We start from the raw sequence: 14,754 nt of genomic DNA, 5'->3' as shown, positions 1-14,754 counted from the left end.
TTAAATGATCACACCGGACTGCAGCCACATACACATTTTACACCAAAATCAACAAAACCAAGAAATTAGAAATTCATTAACAAACAAACAATTAGCCAGCTCCAAGTTCAAGGGTATGTACAGGGTGAGTTAGGAGTTGCAGGACACCGTTTTCTATCAGAAATGAGAGGGAAAATTTTAAATCTGAGTGAGGGGCGATGTCCAGAACATGGCCGCCATCTTGAAAGTCGCCATATTGGATCAAGTTTTCCAATGGAAAAGCCATGTTCCAGACATGGTCTAAAAGATATTCTAGTCTTATCATAGTATGAAAACAAACCTGTTTGTGTGTGTTTATGTCTGTACTACTGTATCTGTGGTAACTAATGAAGCAGTGAGCTCAAGCTTGGTGTTTGCTCTTTCATTTAATTGTGGCCAAACATTACACAACGAACACACACCTCTCTACAAATAACAGCCTGATCCACCCTCACACGCACTAGCATTATTTTCTTTACACATTCACATGCTGAAAACCTAAAAATATGTTTGACATTAGAAACTACTACTATTGATTTAGATCTGTGTGCAGTTTTACAATGTTAGTCACTTCTGGCAAGGTTCATTTCTGAAAACTGCTGCTACATGAAGACCAGGAAGTTATAGGATAATTAGTAATAACCCACTGTGCTGAACAGACTATCAGCGTGTTCAAGTTATTTAACAAGGACATATTTAAAATAAAAACTGGATTTAACGGAATATATTTAATTGATTCCTGAGGGGCGAATCATCATTGGGCGTGTAAGAACGTAACCAACACTTTCAAATCTATCATATCACTTTCAAACCCTCCTCGCCTTGTACAGAGGTCTCTACAGAATGAGGTTGTCCAGTGTGTTGACTCTGGTGGTGCCATTGGTTCAAATATATGTTTCTGTTGGCTGAAATCACCCACAATATTTTCTACACTGTTACTACTACTCTGTGAGATCAAAATACATTTGAAATCACAACTTCAAGGAAACTGCTTTAGCTTCTATTATATATCAGCTCTTAAATGTTAATTTCCGGCTATATGTACTATAGTTATTTGTACTGATACCACTGATACTGCTGTTTCTGAGGTCTCCTTCAGGGGGCAGGCCCAAACAGACAAGGCTTATTTTCTTCAATCCTCTTCCATTCCTTTCATTTAATCTAGAGCTAAATCCTCACAGGAGGGACAGGTACAAACCGGACAAGCCACCCTGTGTGTGTATTGCTGTCTGTAACATATAGAAGTGGGAGAAAATTTAGATGACTATTACCAAAAAAAGTTTTTTTTTAAAATTCACAATTACAGCCAATAACAATTTTATATCTCACCATATCCACTTGTTAAAATAAAAGCAGCAATGTTTAGTGAACAATAACAACAGCTTTCTCTGCCATTTTGGGGCTGGAATAATATCCCTACAATTTCTAACGTATAAACTGAGAGATAGAGAGAGAGAAAAATGGGGGAGAGAAAAAGAAACAGTGAAATAAATCTGTGAAGCTGACGTAAAATCAGGTCACTGAGGACAAACTCCAGCGAAAGAGATAAGAATCCACAGTAACTGAAGTCACCTGAGAGGCAAAGAAAGGAGGGATGAAAGAGTGCAAGAAGCATTTATGGAAGAGAAGGATAGGGTGTCCGCGTGACCACTGCATAATGAACACTGTGTCTATCAGTGTGTCTATCACAGACGCTTTAATAAGTTTACAGGCAGCAGCCAGAGTTCTCATTTTACTGCTTTCAGAATAAATTTCTCTCTCTGTGTCACTCTACATGGCTCTCTCTTCACTGCAAAGCACCACTGGACTCGCAGAAACAGCTAGGTAAATACATGAGCTCATAATAATAATAACAATAAAAATTATAATATAAATAATGTCCATTAGGATTATTACCTATAGCTTAATGCTTACCCTCTGGGTCGTTATAAATGAACCACATTCACCTTGGAATATTAGACAGGAACACACCCTGGAGGGGGCGCCAGTCCTTTACAGGGCGACACACACTCACACCTACGGATACTTTTGATTCGCCAATCCACCTACCAACATGTGTTTTTGGACTGTGGGAGGAAACCGGAGCACCCGGAGGAAACCCACGCAGACACAGGGAGAACACACCACACTCCTCACAGACAGTCACCCGGAGGAAACCCACGCGGACACAGGGAGAACACACCACACTCCTCACAGACAGTCACCCGGAGGAAACCCACGCAGACACAGGGAGAACACACCACACTCCTCACAGACAGTCACCCGGAGGAAACCCACGCGGACACAGGGAGAACACACCACACTCCTCACAGACAGTCACCCGGAGGAAACCCACGCGGACACAGGGAGAACACACCAACTCCTCACACACACTCACCCTTAGGAAACCCATATTATTAAAAATAATAAATAAATATATAAATGAATAAAAATTCAGGCACAAGTGTATTGCAGTATGGATTGCTGAAGTTTAGTTTAGTGGTCAGAATGATTGCCGACTTTTCAAAACAAAAACAGACCAGTCCACTGAACAAACCTTAAGGTTGCTGCACACACACAGCCAATTCTGAACGTCTTAAAGACGTTGTCACACAAAGGTCCTTTTAAATAAACCAAAATCAGGTCTGTTAAAAATAACTTGAAAAACAACCAGCTGCAAATTACCTCAGAGTTTTGTGGGGCTTCCTCAATATTAGAGTCCACGGCGCTGGCCGAGTGAGTTTTAATTGCACTTAGGCTGTTTGCAGAGCTTGCATAGTGAGTTATAATTGCACTGGGGCAGTTTGCAGAGCACGTGTAGTGAGTTTTAATAGCATTGGTATGGCGTCCCAAGGGAACGTTAATTGCTAGAGTGCAGTATGTAGAATTTGCCAATTGAGTTTTAATTGGATTACAGCAAAGTCCCTCACCACAGTTTACCAGATAGATAAGGAATAGAAATTTGTCACATTATGATTTTTGTTAGTGTCTTCCTTTTTAAATACCAGCAAAATTTTCCCAATATTGCAGCATAAATTATTACCATCCTACTGACAAACTCTACTCTACATGCAAAAAAAATCATAACTTCTATCTATCTTTACACTTATATAGCGCCTTTCTAGACACCCAAGGACGCTTTTACAATTCACACTGCTCAGAACGCTCAGAACACTCGATCCACACACACACTGGCGAGAAGTGGCAGCCAAACGCGTACTCTCAACCAAGAACAACCGCCCACCTGGAGGACTGTATCGGGCACTAGGATTTCACCCAGGACAGAGCGCCAGTCCATATCTGGGACACACACAGTCACGCACACAAACAGACATTTTATTAGAGAAGCCAATTCACCTACCCTCCATGTTTTTGGACTGTGGGAGGAAACCGGAGACCCTGGAGGAAATCCACGCAGACACAGTGAGAACATGGAAACTCCACCCAGACAGGACTTGAACCCAAGATCCCAGCGCTGAGAGGCGAACATGCTCAGCACCAAGCCACAGTGCTGCCTAAATTTATCGAACTATCAAACTAGTGTGCCTCTTTCATTGTTTACATTCTCCATGTGCTTCTCTCATCCCTTTGATTTGTTAGCCACAACCTCCATCACGCATCAATCCCAGGTGTTGTGTTCCCTAATGGTTTATATTCCCAGTTCCATGCCTTTGCCCGTCATTTAAGGTTGTTTGTCTCAAGTCCCTACCTCTCTCTGTCTTTGTCTTTTCGGTCCCTGTGTTGCCACATTTCTAGCCTTCTCCGCTGTGGTTTGTGTTCATTGTTTATGCTAGTGATTATTCCCATGATTTATTGCCATCGTTGAATTCCACGTTCGTTTCCTTATTTATAACTTCTGTTTTGGGCCATAGTCTTGGTTATTTCTGGTTTATATGATCAGTTCTCAGTAGTTTATATTATTCTGAGCTCTCTCGTCCTCTCATGTTTTGGTCTCATTGATTATTTTTCCTTGTATATTCTGTTTTCATTAAAACACCTCAGGACACACACCCCTCCCTCATTCCTCGTACCCCTTCATGACACAGCGGCAGATTATGTTTGCACAATATCACTTTATTTACTTCTGTCTTGCATAAGCATTCTTTTCTATTCCACTTTGGTAATGACTTGCAGTTCAGTTTTTTGTGCTATGGCCAATGATCTGGGTCATTATCTGCAGGTTACTGTGAAAGAGAACTTTAGTCCCTTTAAAACCACAATAATGGCAGTGTAAAGACATCTTTCCCCCGCTTTTCTCCTAGCTCAGAGCAGGTGTACAGAGCTGATGAGCAGGCAAGCTAAAAAAGCCCACTAAATCACAGCACTCTCCTGAGTCTGCATCAGCAAGAACTCAGCAGAGCCAACAAAAAAGAAAGAAAAAAAAGAAAGCAAGCGCAAGACACAGCTTCTATGGGAAGGGAAAAAGAAAAAACCTGCAGGTCAATGACCTTGCTCAATCCCACACACAGATTATCCACCCGGAGCACATCCAGAGGCATGAGCCTCAACTCTAGAGAGAGAGACAGATTAAAATAGAAATAGGACCACCTCATACTCCAAAATCTCCCAGAGTTACAATAGTGAAGACATGCACCTAATCCCAGCAGGACACATTACATAATGTAAAATTTTTGCCAGCTGGGGTTTGCTTTCTGGGGCATGTTACACATACAATGTATTATAGAATATATTTATCTAAATTAAACTAACTTTTCTTTGTACATTTCCTGAGAGGCTAATGTAATTAACAAGTAATGAAAAAAAGTATACCCCACAGGGCTGACCATTATCCACTTATTTCACACACTTATGACCAGGTCAAGTATCAGTTTTAAACATGTAGCATTAGGAGTCTTGCCCAAGGACTCTAAGTGGCATTATAAAAGTGCTCCTTCCCAAGCTGGGACTTGAACCCAAGTGAGGAGGGCAACAGTGTTACTCTCTACACTACACCACACCACACCACACCAACCTCAAGGCATTTATTTACATTTAGTGTCATTTTATGCTGCATTATGCCTCTTCTGAAAATGTTCAGCTCTCACACACAACTATGGACACTTTTGAATAGTCAGTAGCATGTGTGTCTGGACTGTCATGGAAACCAGAGAATCCGGAGGAAGCCTGTGCAGACACAGGGTGAACACACCAAACTCCACCTGAGGCGGGGTTTAAACCCACAACCCTGGGACATTGGAGCTGTGTGACAGTGAAACCACCATGCCGCACCATTTTTTAAAAAGCATAATTGTTTCATGAGTATTGCAAATATACCAAGTTCTTAAAAAAGGTCTACAAAGATGAGAACACTGCAGCGCAGGTTTTTGCAGCGAGAGAGAGGTTTATCACAGGAAGACAAGCTCAAAAAGACACAATTTCATCAGCCGAACTTCCTTTTGTTCTAAAAAGCCAAATCTGCACATTGTGAGGTGTGAGCAATGGTAAAGTACAACAGGATCTGAACCTATACAACAGCTAAAAAGGATGGAAACTAAATATTAATGCCTAAAATAAAATGAAAATATACTTCACTCACTAATGGACTTGTGGAGAAGGTAAAGCATTACCATTTAAAAACTCTAAAATACTAATTCATCATAATTTTACTGAAATATCTGAAACTGAGTAAATCCAAGAAGTTATTATTCATCTCTGGTCAAAAGCCACAGGAGTGGCTTTTCTAAATTAAGCAATGCAGAGCTGCAACTTTAGTTTGACAGAAGTAAGACTGAAATACATGGGATTAAAATGTCCAACATGTCAAAGTAACACAAATCCGTGTTGTACACAAACCCGCAGTCTGCTCCATAGCACTTGCAGTGATATGTCACAAAACATTATCTGTAAAGCAGGATAAATTAAATATATTATTATCATTATTCATATGATCTATTATCCCAGCCTTTTTATTTTAAAACGTATACAATGTATTAAATATAATATGACCTCTAAAGCTCTAAAGGGAGCAAACTTATATATGACAGAATGTGAGTATGTGTGTGTGTGTGTATTATAAAAGCTATGAGGCAGAAATTATAAATGAGTGTGTCCAACAGAGTGTTTCCTACTGTAGGGAATGTAAATGTCATCATTCAAATATGATCCACTATTAAACATATGAAGAATCAGCTTTAAAATAATTGAGACTGCCCAATTAACAAGGTTTCACATATACATTAAATAACCCAGCTAACAGTAAAATCCTGCTTGAAGAAACGCCTTTTCTATTTCTGTGCTCCAGTTTAGCACTTTGTTGCATGTGTGTGTGTGTCTGTTCTTGTCAGCTGACTGTGGTAACTCTGAAATTATCACCAAAACCTCACAGTTCATGCTTCTAAAAGCTGGAAGGGGCCTGCCACCACTTCAGAGCCATTACCTACATCTACACAAAATCACTGTCAGAACAAAACCTCTTACCTCCTAAATTATCGTGCAAGTTAAGCAAACATCTCGAGTAATATTGGACTATTATTGGCCCAATAATCAACAAGTTCATACATCACAGAGTTTCCGAAACAAGCTGCTGGCGTTCTTATCTATGGACAAAGTTCGGAAGTTCTCGCTACATGACATACCATACAAAAAATCTGATTAGACTCACAGGACTTGTGCAAGTTTCCATCACTTAAGTCTGGATGTTCCAGTGTAAATTTAATGAAGCATAAACGCATAGACTAGAATTGCAACCATGACCATTTTTTATCTCCACCAACTGTCAGTTTAAACACTAAATGACTGTGGATCCCTTTTATTACAGCGTCCAACAGCCAAGGTTTTATGACCCTTCACATTCACACCAGAACTATCAGCCTTTACTCGAGTCAGTGAGCTTTGGTGCAGTAGACTTAAGAGGAAAAAAACTCTTTTATGGTAACTGAAATACTACCCAGTCTTACATATACTCAAGGTAAATGAAGTAGACATAAAACAGGAGTGTTTGAAGTGTTTTTCCTCTGCAGTTATTAGCTATATTAGATTAATTCAGTCCAGTGTTACAAATGTCATATTAAACAAACAGTACTAAAAGAAAACTGATATCATGATTAAGATTCATTCATTCATTCATTGTCTGTAAGTGCTTATCCAGTTCAGGGTCACGGTGGGTCTGGAGCCTCCCCGGAATCACTGGGTGCAACGCAGGAATACACCCTGGAGGGGGCACCAGTCCTTCACAGGACGACACACACTCACACCTACAGACACTTTTGTGTCGCCAATCCACCTACCAACGTGTGCTTTTGGATGGTGGAATGAAACCGGAGCACCTGGAGGAAACCCACGCAGACACAGGGAGAACACACCAAACTCCTCACAGACAGTCACACGGAGCGGGACTCGAACCAACGTGCCGCCCACGATTAAGTGCTACTTTGTAAAGGTAGAACAGTACTTTTAACATGAATCTGTCACAAAAAAAAATGTTATAGTTAGAAACTCATTTCATTCATTCGTTGTCTGTAACCCTTATCCAGTTCAGGGTCGCGGTGGGTCCAGAGCGTACCTGGAATCATTGGGCGCAAGGTGGGAATACACCCTGGAGGGGGCGCCAGTCCTTCACAGGGCCACACACACACACATTCACACACACACATTCACATACACACACACACACACATTCACATACACACACACACACACACATTCACATACACACACACACACACACACACACACACACATTCACATACACACACACACATACACACACATTCACATACACACACACTCACACATTCACACACACTCACACATTCACACACACTCACACATTCACACACACTCACACATTCACACACACTCACACATTCACACACACTCACACACACCTACGGACACTCTTGAGTCGCCAATCCACCTAACAACGTGTGTTTTTGGACTGTGGGAGGAAACCGTAGCACCCGGAGGAAACCCATGCGGACACGGGGAAAACACACCAACTCCTCACAGACAGTCACCCAGAGCGGGAATCGAACCCACAACCTCCAGGTCCCTGGTCAGTTATGAAATGTGACTCATTATTAAATTAAGGGCAAAAAAGATTAATACATATCTATGGTACATACAGCCTCCTAAGAGTTTAATATTTGACAAACAAACAAACAAATAAATAAAGGTAATAATAATACCTAGTGCAGCATCATTTTCAGTCCTTATAAACAGCATCATATTTCAATGGATTACAGACAAACCCCAAGGTGGAGACTGTCAAAGACCAAAGTAATCCCTCCACAGCAACGAGACAAGAACAAATCTCACTCCTCCTACCCTCAGGGATCAGGGCCATGACGACAAATTCACAGCAACAGATTCGACCTGTTAGCTCCTAAGATCTGTGCACCAAGTAATGCTAGATGTACTCTATACATATACATATATATATATATATATATATATATATATATATATATATATATATATATATATATATATATACATATATATATATATATATATATACATACATATATACATATATATATTGTGTGTCCATAAACATATGTCTAACTGTATGAGCATAATTTGTAGAGTTCTACACCAAGAGGCACAATTTCTCTCACACCAATCATGCATGCATTATTTATTTGTTATATTTATTTTTTTCATGTATATAGTGCTTTTAACACTAGATTTGGACACAAAACAAGTTTTGAGTAATGCTTACTTGAGTCATCTATGTGTTTATTCAACTCAAACACTGAGCTCAGACACTGAATGTACATTCGAATATCCAGGGGAACGGCTGCAGTGGTCAGAGTTGAATGAAATAAGAACTTTTACCTGTAGTGCACATGAGTGACTGTAGGGGGTCTGTAGCCAAAGATCCAGGTCTGAATGTCCATGGGTTTGGCGTTGGGGTATGCTATGGTCATGTCCACCACCCACTGCAGTCCTTTAGGTTTGGTAGCTAAACAGGGACACACAACAGATATAAATAATTGTGCTTTGCCACAAAAGAGTAGAGAACTATACATAGAAAACACCCTGACTCTGGGGCTCTTAAAACCAAAGATTAAATCAGAGTTCTAACAGACTCTGATCTTAGCTTCACTAACAATCAAAATAATCACCAAAACTGCCTTGTACAATCTTAAAAATATATCCAGAATTAAGGATCTGGTGTCTCAAAGAGACCTACACAAGTTCATCCATGCTTTTATCTCCAGCAGCATGGACTGTTGTAATGGTCTCTTAAGTGGACTTCCTAAGAAGGCCATTAAACAGCTCCAGCTTACAAAGGCTGCGGCAGCTAGAGTTTTAACCAGGACCAAATGGACTGAGCACATTAGTCCAGTCCTACAATCTTTACACTGGCTTCCAGTCCATTACAGAATAGACTTTAAAGTGCTGCTGTTAGTTTATAAGTCACTAAATGGATCAGGCCCAGAATAGACCTCTGATATGTTAAGAGAAGATGAACAGAGTAGGTCTCTCAGATCCACAAAGTCAGGTCAGTTTATCGAGACTAGAGTTCAGACTAAGCATGGTGAAACAGAATGTAAATATGTCACACATAGTTGGAACAAACTGAAAGGATGGACAGAAGACATTTCTTCATTTCATTTCATTTGCTTCAAGCTCCAGTGTCTGGGCATACAAGGGAAACAGGAGAACTGAAAAAGAATGCCTTGAGTGTGGGTAAATTCTTGAAGGAGTGTAATCAGCTAGAATGAACAGCAGTTTGCAGGGCTCCAAAATGAACTTGTCTTCATTTTAGTAATGTATGAAACTGCTATTCATTCATTCATTTTCTGTAACTGCTTATCAAGTTCAGGGTCATGGGTGTGCAAGGTGGGGAAACCCATCTTTCTCAGGGCAACACACAATCGTGGCTTAATGGTTAGAGGATTGCGGCTTGGTACCGGGAAAGTTGCTGGTTCAATCCCCAAGACCGGCGGGAACATCCATGGTGGAAGTGCCTTTGAGCAAGGCACTGAACCCAAAACTGCTCTCCCGACAGCCATGGATGGCTGCCCCCCCACTCTGGGCGTGTTCACAGCCCCTAGTGCACTAGTGTGTGTGCATGTCGCTGCCACAGATGGGTTAAATGCAGAAGACACATTTCAGTATGTTTTTGTAATTGCACATTATTATTATTATTCACTCACACCTACAGACACCTACCAACGTGTGTTTTTGGACCATGGGAGCAAACCAGAGCACCCGGAGGAAACCCACACAGACACAGGGAGAACACACCACACTCCTCACAGACAGTCACCCGGAGGAAACCCACGCAGACACAGGGAGAACACACCATACACCTCACAGACAGTCACCCGGAGGAAACCCACGCAGACACAGAGAGAACACACCAGTCTCCTCACAGACAGTCACCCAGAGGAAACCCACACAGACACAGGGAGAACACACCACACTCCTCACAGACAGTCACCCGGAGGAAACCCACACAGACACAGGGAGAACACACCACACTCCTCACAGACAGTCACCCGGAGGAAACCCACGCAGACACAGGGAGAACACACCACACTCCTCACAGACAGTCACCCAGAGAAAACCCACGCAGACACAGAGACAACACACCACTCTCCTCACAGACAGTCACCCGGAGGAAACCCACGCAGACACAGAGAGAACACACCACTCTCCTCACAGACAGTCACCCGGAGGAAACCCACACAGACACAGAGAGAACACACCACTCTCCTCACAGACAGTCACCCGGAGGAAACCCACGCAGACACAGAGAGAACACACCACTCTCCGCACAGACAGTCACCCGGAGGAAACCCACGCAGACACAGGGAGAACACACCATACACCTCACAGACAGTCACCCGGAGGAAACCCACGCAGACACAGATAACACACCACTCTCCTCACAGACAGTCACTCGGAGGAAACCCACGCAGACACAGGGAGAACACACCATACACCTCACAGACAGTCACCCGGAGGAAACCCACGCAGACACAGAGATAACACACCACTCTCCTCACAGACAGTCACTCGGAGGAAACCCACGCAGACACAGGGAGAACACACCACTCTCCTCACAGACAGTCACCCGGAGGAAACCCATGCAGACACAGAGAACACACCACTCTCCTCACAGACAGTCACCCGGAGGAAACCCATGCAGACACAGAGAGAACACACCACTCTCCGCACAGACAGTCACCCGGAGGAAACCCACGCAGACACAGGGAGAAAACACCACACTCCTCATAGACAGTCACCCGGAACAGCAGCTGTGTGACACTACCTGTTGTATCAGATTTATTTATTCATTTATTTATTAATAATAAAAAATAAAAAAAAAACTATTAAATGAAGGTACTGGAATGCTGTTTCAAATAATTCCAGCACAATTCAGCATCTGCATGAATAAATATTTTGTGTTTTTCCCTCAGGTTTTGTTTTGCCTCAGTTGAGGAAAGACTGGCATTTGTCAAAAGAGGGAGGAAAAATAGTGAGTGTAATCAGTATTTTTATTGCTTTTTTTATATATACACTTTTTGTTGGTTTCTTTCTTAGTTTTACTCTTTTAAAAGTATTAAGGCATGCTGAAAGTATAAATGTATGCATGCAAAAGATCACTGAGCAAAGGCCTGACAACCAAACTGTTGGGGAAAAAAACAAAACAGATTTTATTTACCTTTTCTCTTACTGTTTCAGTTTTCATGGGCTGAATTTTTAACGTTTCCCTGTACTTCAGCCAATGGAGAGATACTCTGGTTTGTTTATATAATAGGAGCCAATGGACAGCTGTTAATTTCCATAAGTACACTACATATGCAAATGCCTAGGCTTTACTAGTCAAATTAAATAAAGCATGATCTCCTGAGGACACAGGGCTACATGTGTTAATACACAGAAATTACCTGTCAAATTACAAAACACTATTTGGGGAAAAGTTTAAATGCAGTAAACAAAAACAGTTTTCATTCTTTTGACCATTTATTTAACTGACAAAACCCAAAGGAATTAAAACACGTTTTTTCTGAAAAAGAATATTGCATTTTTAAATGTGAACAAATTTAGATTTTGATGCCTGCAACTTACTCAAAGTTGGAACAGTGAATATTTCAGGGTATATTCAAGCTGCAGTTTTTTTAAACTTTACCAAATAAGTAGGGGGACTGGTACCAAGTGAGGATACCATGACTGAGCATTAAAGGATCATTGGCAGAATGTTTCGCATGGAGGGGTCCTGATCAAGGCCAGTTGTAACCTTCTGTATTAAGGTGAGCTTGTAGAAATAATAAGTGGACAATTTCAGTGGTATAAACATTTACTATGAATATACGTTATACACCCATCAGCCATAACATTATGACTACCCTATTTCTCAACTCACTGAACGTACTCTCAACTCCATTGACCATACAGAAGCAATCTGTGGCTTTGCATACATTTTTAGCCCCCTTTCACCATGTTCAACAATGGTCAGACCCCCACAGAGCAGGGCTGATTCGGGTGATGGATCATTCCCAGTGCTGCAGTGCAGTGGTGGTGTGTTGGTGTGTGTTGCGCTGGAACAAATGGATCAGACACAGCAGTGCTGCTTGAGTTTTTAGACCCTTCAGTGTCACTGCAGAACTAAGAAAAGTCCACCAACCAAAAATATATAGCCAGCAAAATCATACAGAAATACATACAATAAAAATGTATTCAAGACAACATAAATTCTGTACAGCACAGCCGGCCAACCCTTCCCATTTCAGGAGTCAATTATACAAACATAATCTGTAGCCTACAAATAACTCTGAGACAATTAACAGAAATGTTCTACAACAACATATGTGACATCTCTGCACAACATTTAATTCTCCAAGTTCAGCAACTGGCCATAGGATTCTACAAACGCATTCTGAGACTGTGTTTTCAATTATTTTCTAAATACAGTGAAATGTGCTGAAGATATATTTGTTAAATTCATCACATGCTACTGATGTGCAGGCAGATAAGATCAGTATTAATAAAGCTGATGTATCCTTTAACCTCTGATACTAAGTTAATGTTTAACAATGAGTTAATAAGTTCAGCCTTTCTGTAAGAACCACATACTCCCGTCAGAGCTCTTGACTGAATTTAAGTTGCTTCTTAATAACCACTTTGGTATAAAGTGCTGGACATTTTACTAGAGGAAGACAAACCTACAGAAATTCAGAACTATAACAGAAAGGCTAAAGCATTTAAAAATAGTACTCAATTTCCATGTGGATTTTTAATAAAAACAGTCTGCTGTGTGTGTTCCCATGGTTTCCCCCCCACACTTTAACCCATGGATAGAAGCCAATTAACCCTGGCTTTGATTGATTTGATTATATGAAACAAGTGTAAGAATTTTACCCACTTCATGCATTTAGAGCTGATCTCCAGACAGAAGATTACAGCTGCAAAGCCACCACTGGGAATTTAAAAGCCTCAGTGCAATTTCGTTTCTATAGGTTCTTCTCCATCTCTGGTCATTGTAAACAAGATTTTTGATGCCAAAGTTTGATTTGTATAATAACATCTATTAAAATATTGTTTCACAATCAGGACGTGGGGCGGCACGGTGGCGCAGCAGGTAGTGTCGCAGTCACACAGCTCCAGGGGTCTGGAGGTTGTGGGTTCGATTACCGCTCCGGGTGACTGTCTGTGAGGAGTTGGTGTGTTGTCCCCGTGTCCGCATGGGTTTCCTCCGGGTGCTCCGGTTTCCTCCCATAGTCCAAAAACACACGTTGGTAGGTGGATTGGTGACTCAAAAGTGTCCGTAGGTGTGAGTGTGTGAGTGAATGTGTGTGTGTTGCCCTGTGAAGGACTGGCGCCCCCTCCAGGGTGTATTCGTGCCTTGCGCCCAATGATTCCAGGTAGGCGCTGGACCCACCGCGACCCTGAATTGGATAAGCGGATACAGATAATGAATGAATAAATGAATGAATGAATGAATCAGGACGTGACCATAAGCTTCAGTCTTATAGCAAAAGTTTAAAAATGTGAAATTTCAGAAATACTTTCTGGACATTACTGAAAGCCATCGGAAAACAACGTTTTCAAGAAAATAAAAGAATATCACACTTGGAACCAGCTGAAGAATTAACCGATGTCTTATTTTGTTTTGAATAATCACCGTAGAGATAACAGCTGCAACATTTAAAAAGTTGTATCCAGCCTGAAACACTCATTTAATAGGTTAATGAGATATTTGTTGAGTTACGTATTATTCAGCTACACGTCCCTCTCACGATTTCTCTACAACATATGCATTAAGAATATATATGTCATATTAATACTGGGAATGAGTCTATCCTGAAGGAAAAACTCTTTCAAAAGAAACCTGCCTTCAAATGACATCATTAGAAGGGGTTCAGCCCCATTTTAAAACAGAACATCTCACTTTAAAGATGACTGTAGCAGCACTGTTACATGTAAGCTTGTACTATTACAACATCTGTAGTAATGCTTAAAATTGTACTTTTGGTTAGAGTTTGCCTTTAATGTAATCCAATGTATAACGGCTCTGTATTTCAACAGTGCTGAGATTCACAGAACATGGTTCCCTTTAAAGGAAATGAGTAACTGGTGAGTTATTCCTTCAGAGGTCTAGGTTAAAGTTTATTTTAAAGCCTTTCCCATGAGATGATTAATTATCTACAAACACTAAAAGGGAAGTTCATATGAATTATCTGAAGATAAAATGACCATAGTATCCCAACACAACCAAGACAAAGTCCAAGATAAGGGAGATGATGGCAAGCGCTTTTAAAAATACAGCACCAGCCACATGTACAGAGATATCTGTTTAAT

The 14,754-nt window shown here is 41.0% G+C and overlaps 1 protein-coding gene across 2 annotated transcripts in view; it reads right to left on the bottom strand.

The window, feature by feature from the left end:
- Positions 1-14,754, bottom strand: part of lpgat1 (lysophosphatidylglycerol acyltransferase 1) — a 51,064-nt gene that overhangs the window by 12,598 nt on the left and 23,712 nt on the right. For both annotated transcript variants that reach the window (XM_066677562.1, XM_066677563.1), the window contains exon 6: positions 8,776-8,902. In XM_066677562.1, coding sequence (XP_066533659.1) covers positions 8,776-8,902 — 127 coding nt within the window. The remainder of the gene's footprint in view (positions 1-8,775; positions 8,903-14,754) is intronic.

The sequence above is a fragment of the Hoplias malabaricus genome, chromosome 7 (genome assembly GCF_029633855.1).
Source record: "Hoplias malabaricus isolate fHopMal1 chromosome 7, fHopMal1.hap1, whole genome shotgun sequence".
NCBI classification, from domain to species: Eukaryota; Metazoa; Chordata; class Actinopteri; order Characiformes; family Erythrinidae; genus Hoplias; species Hoplias malabaricus.
Note: the sequence above shows the minus strand (reverse complement) of the source record. Positions and strands in the feature narration are given on the sequence as shown.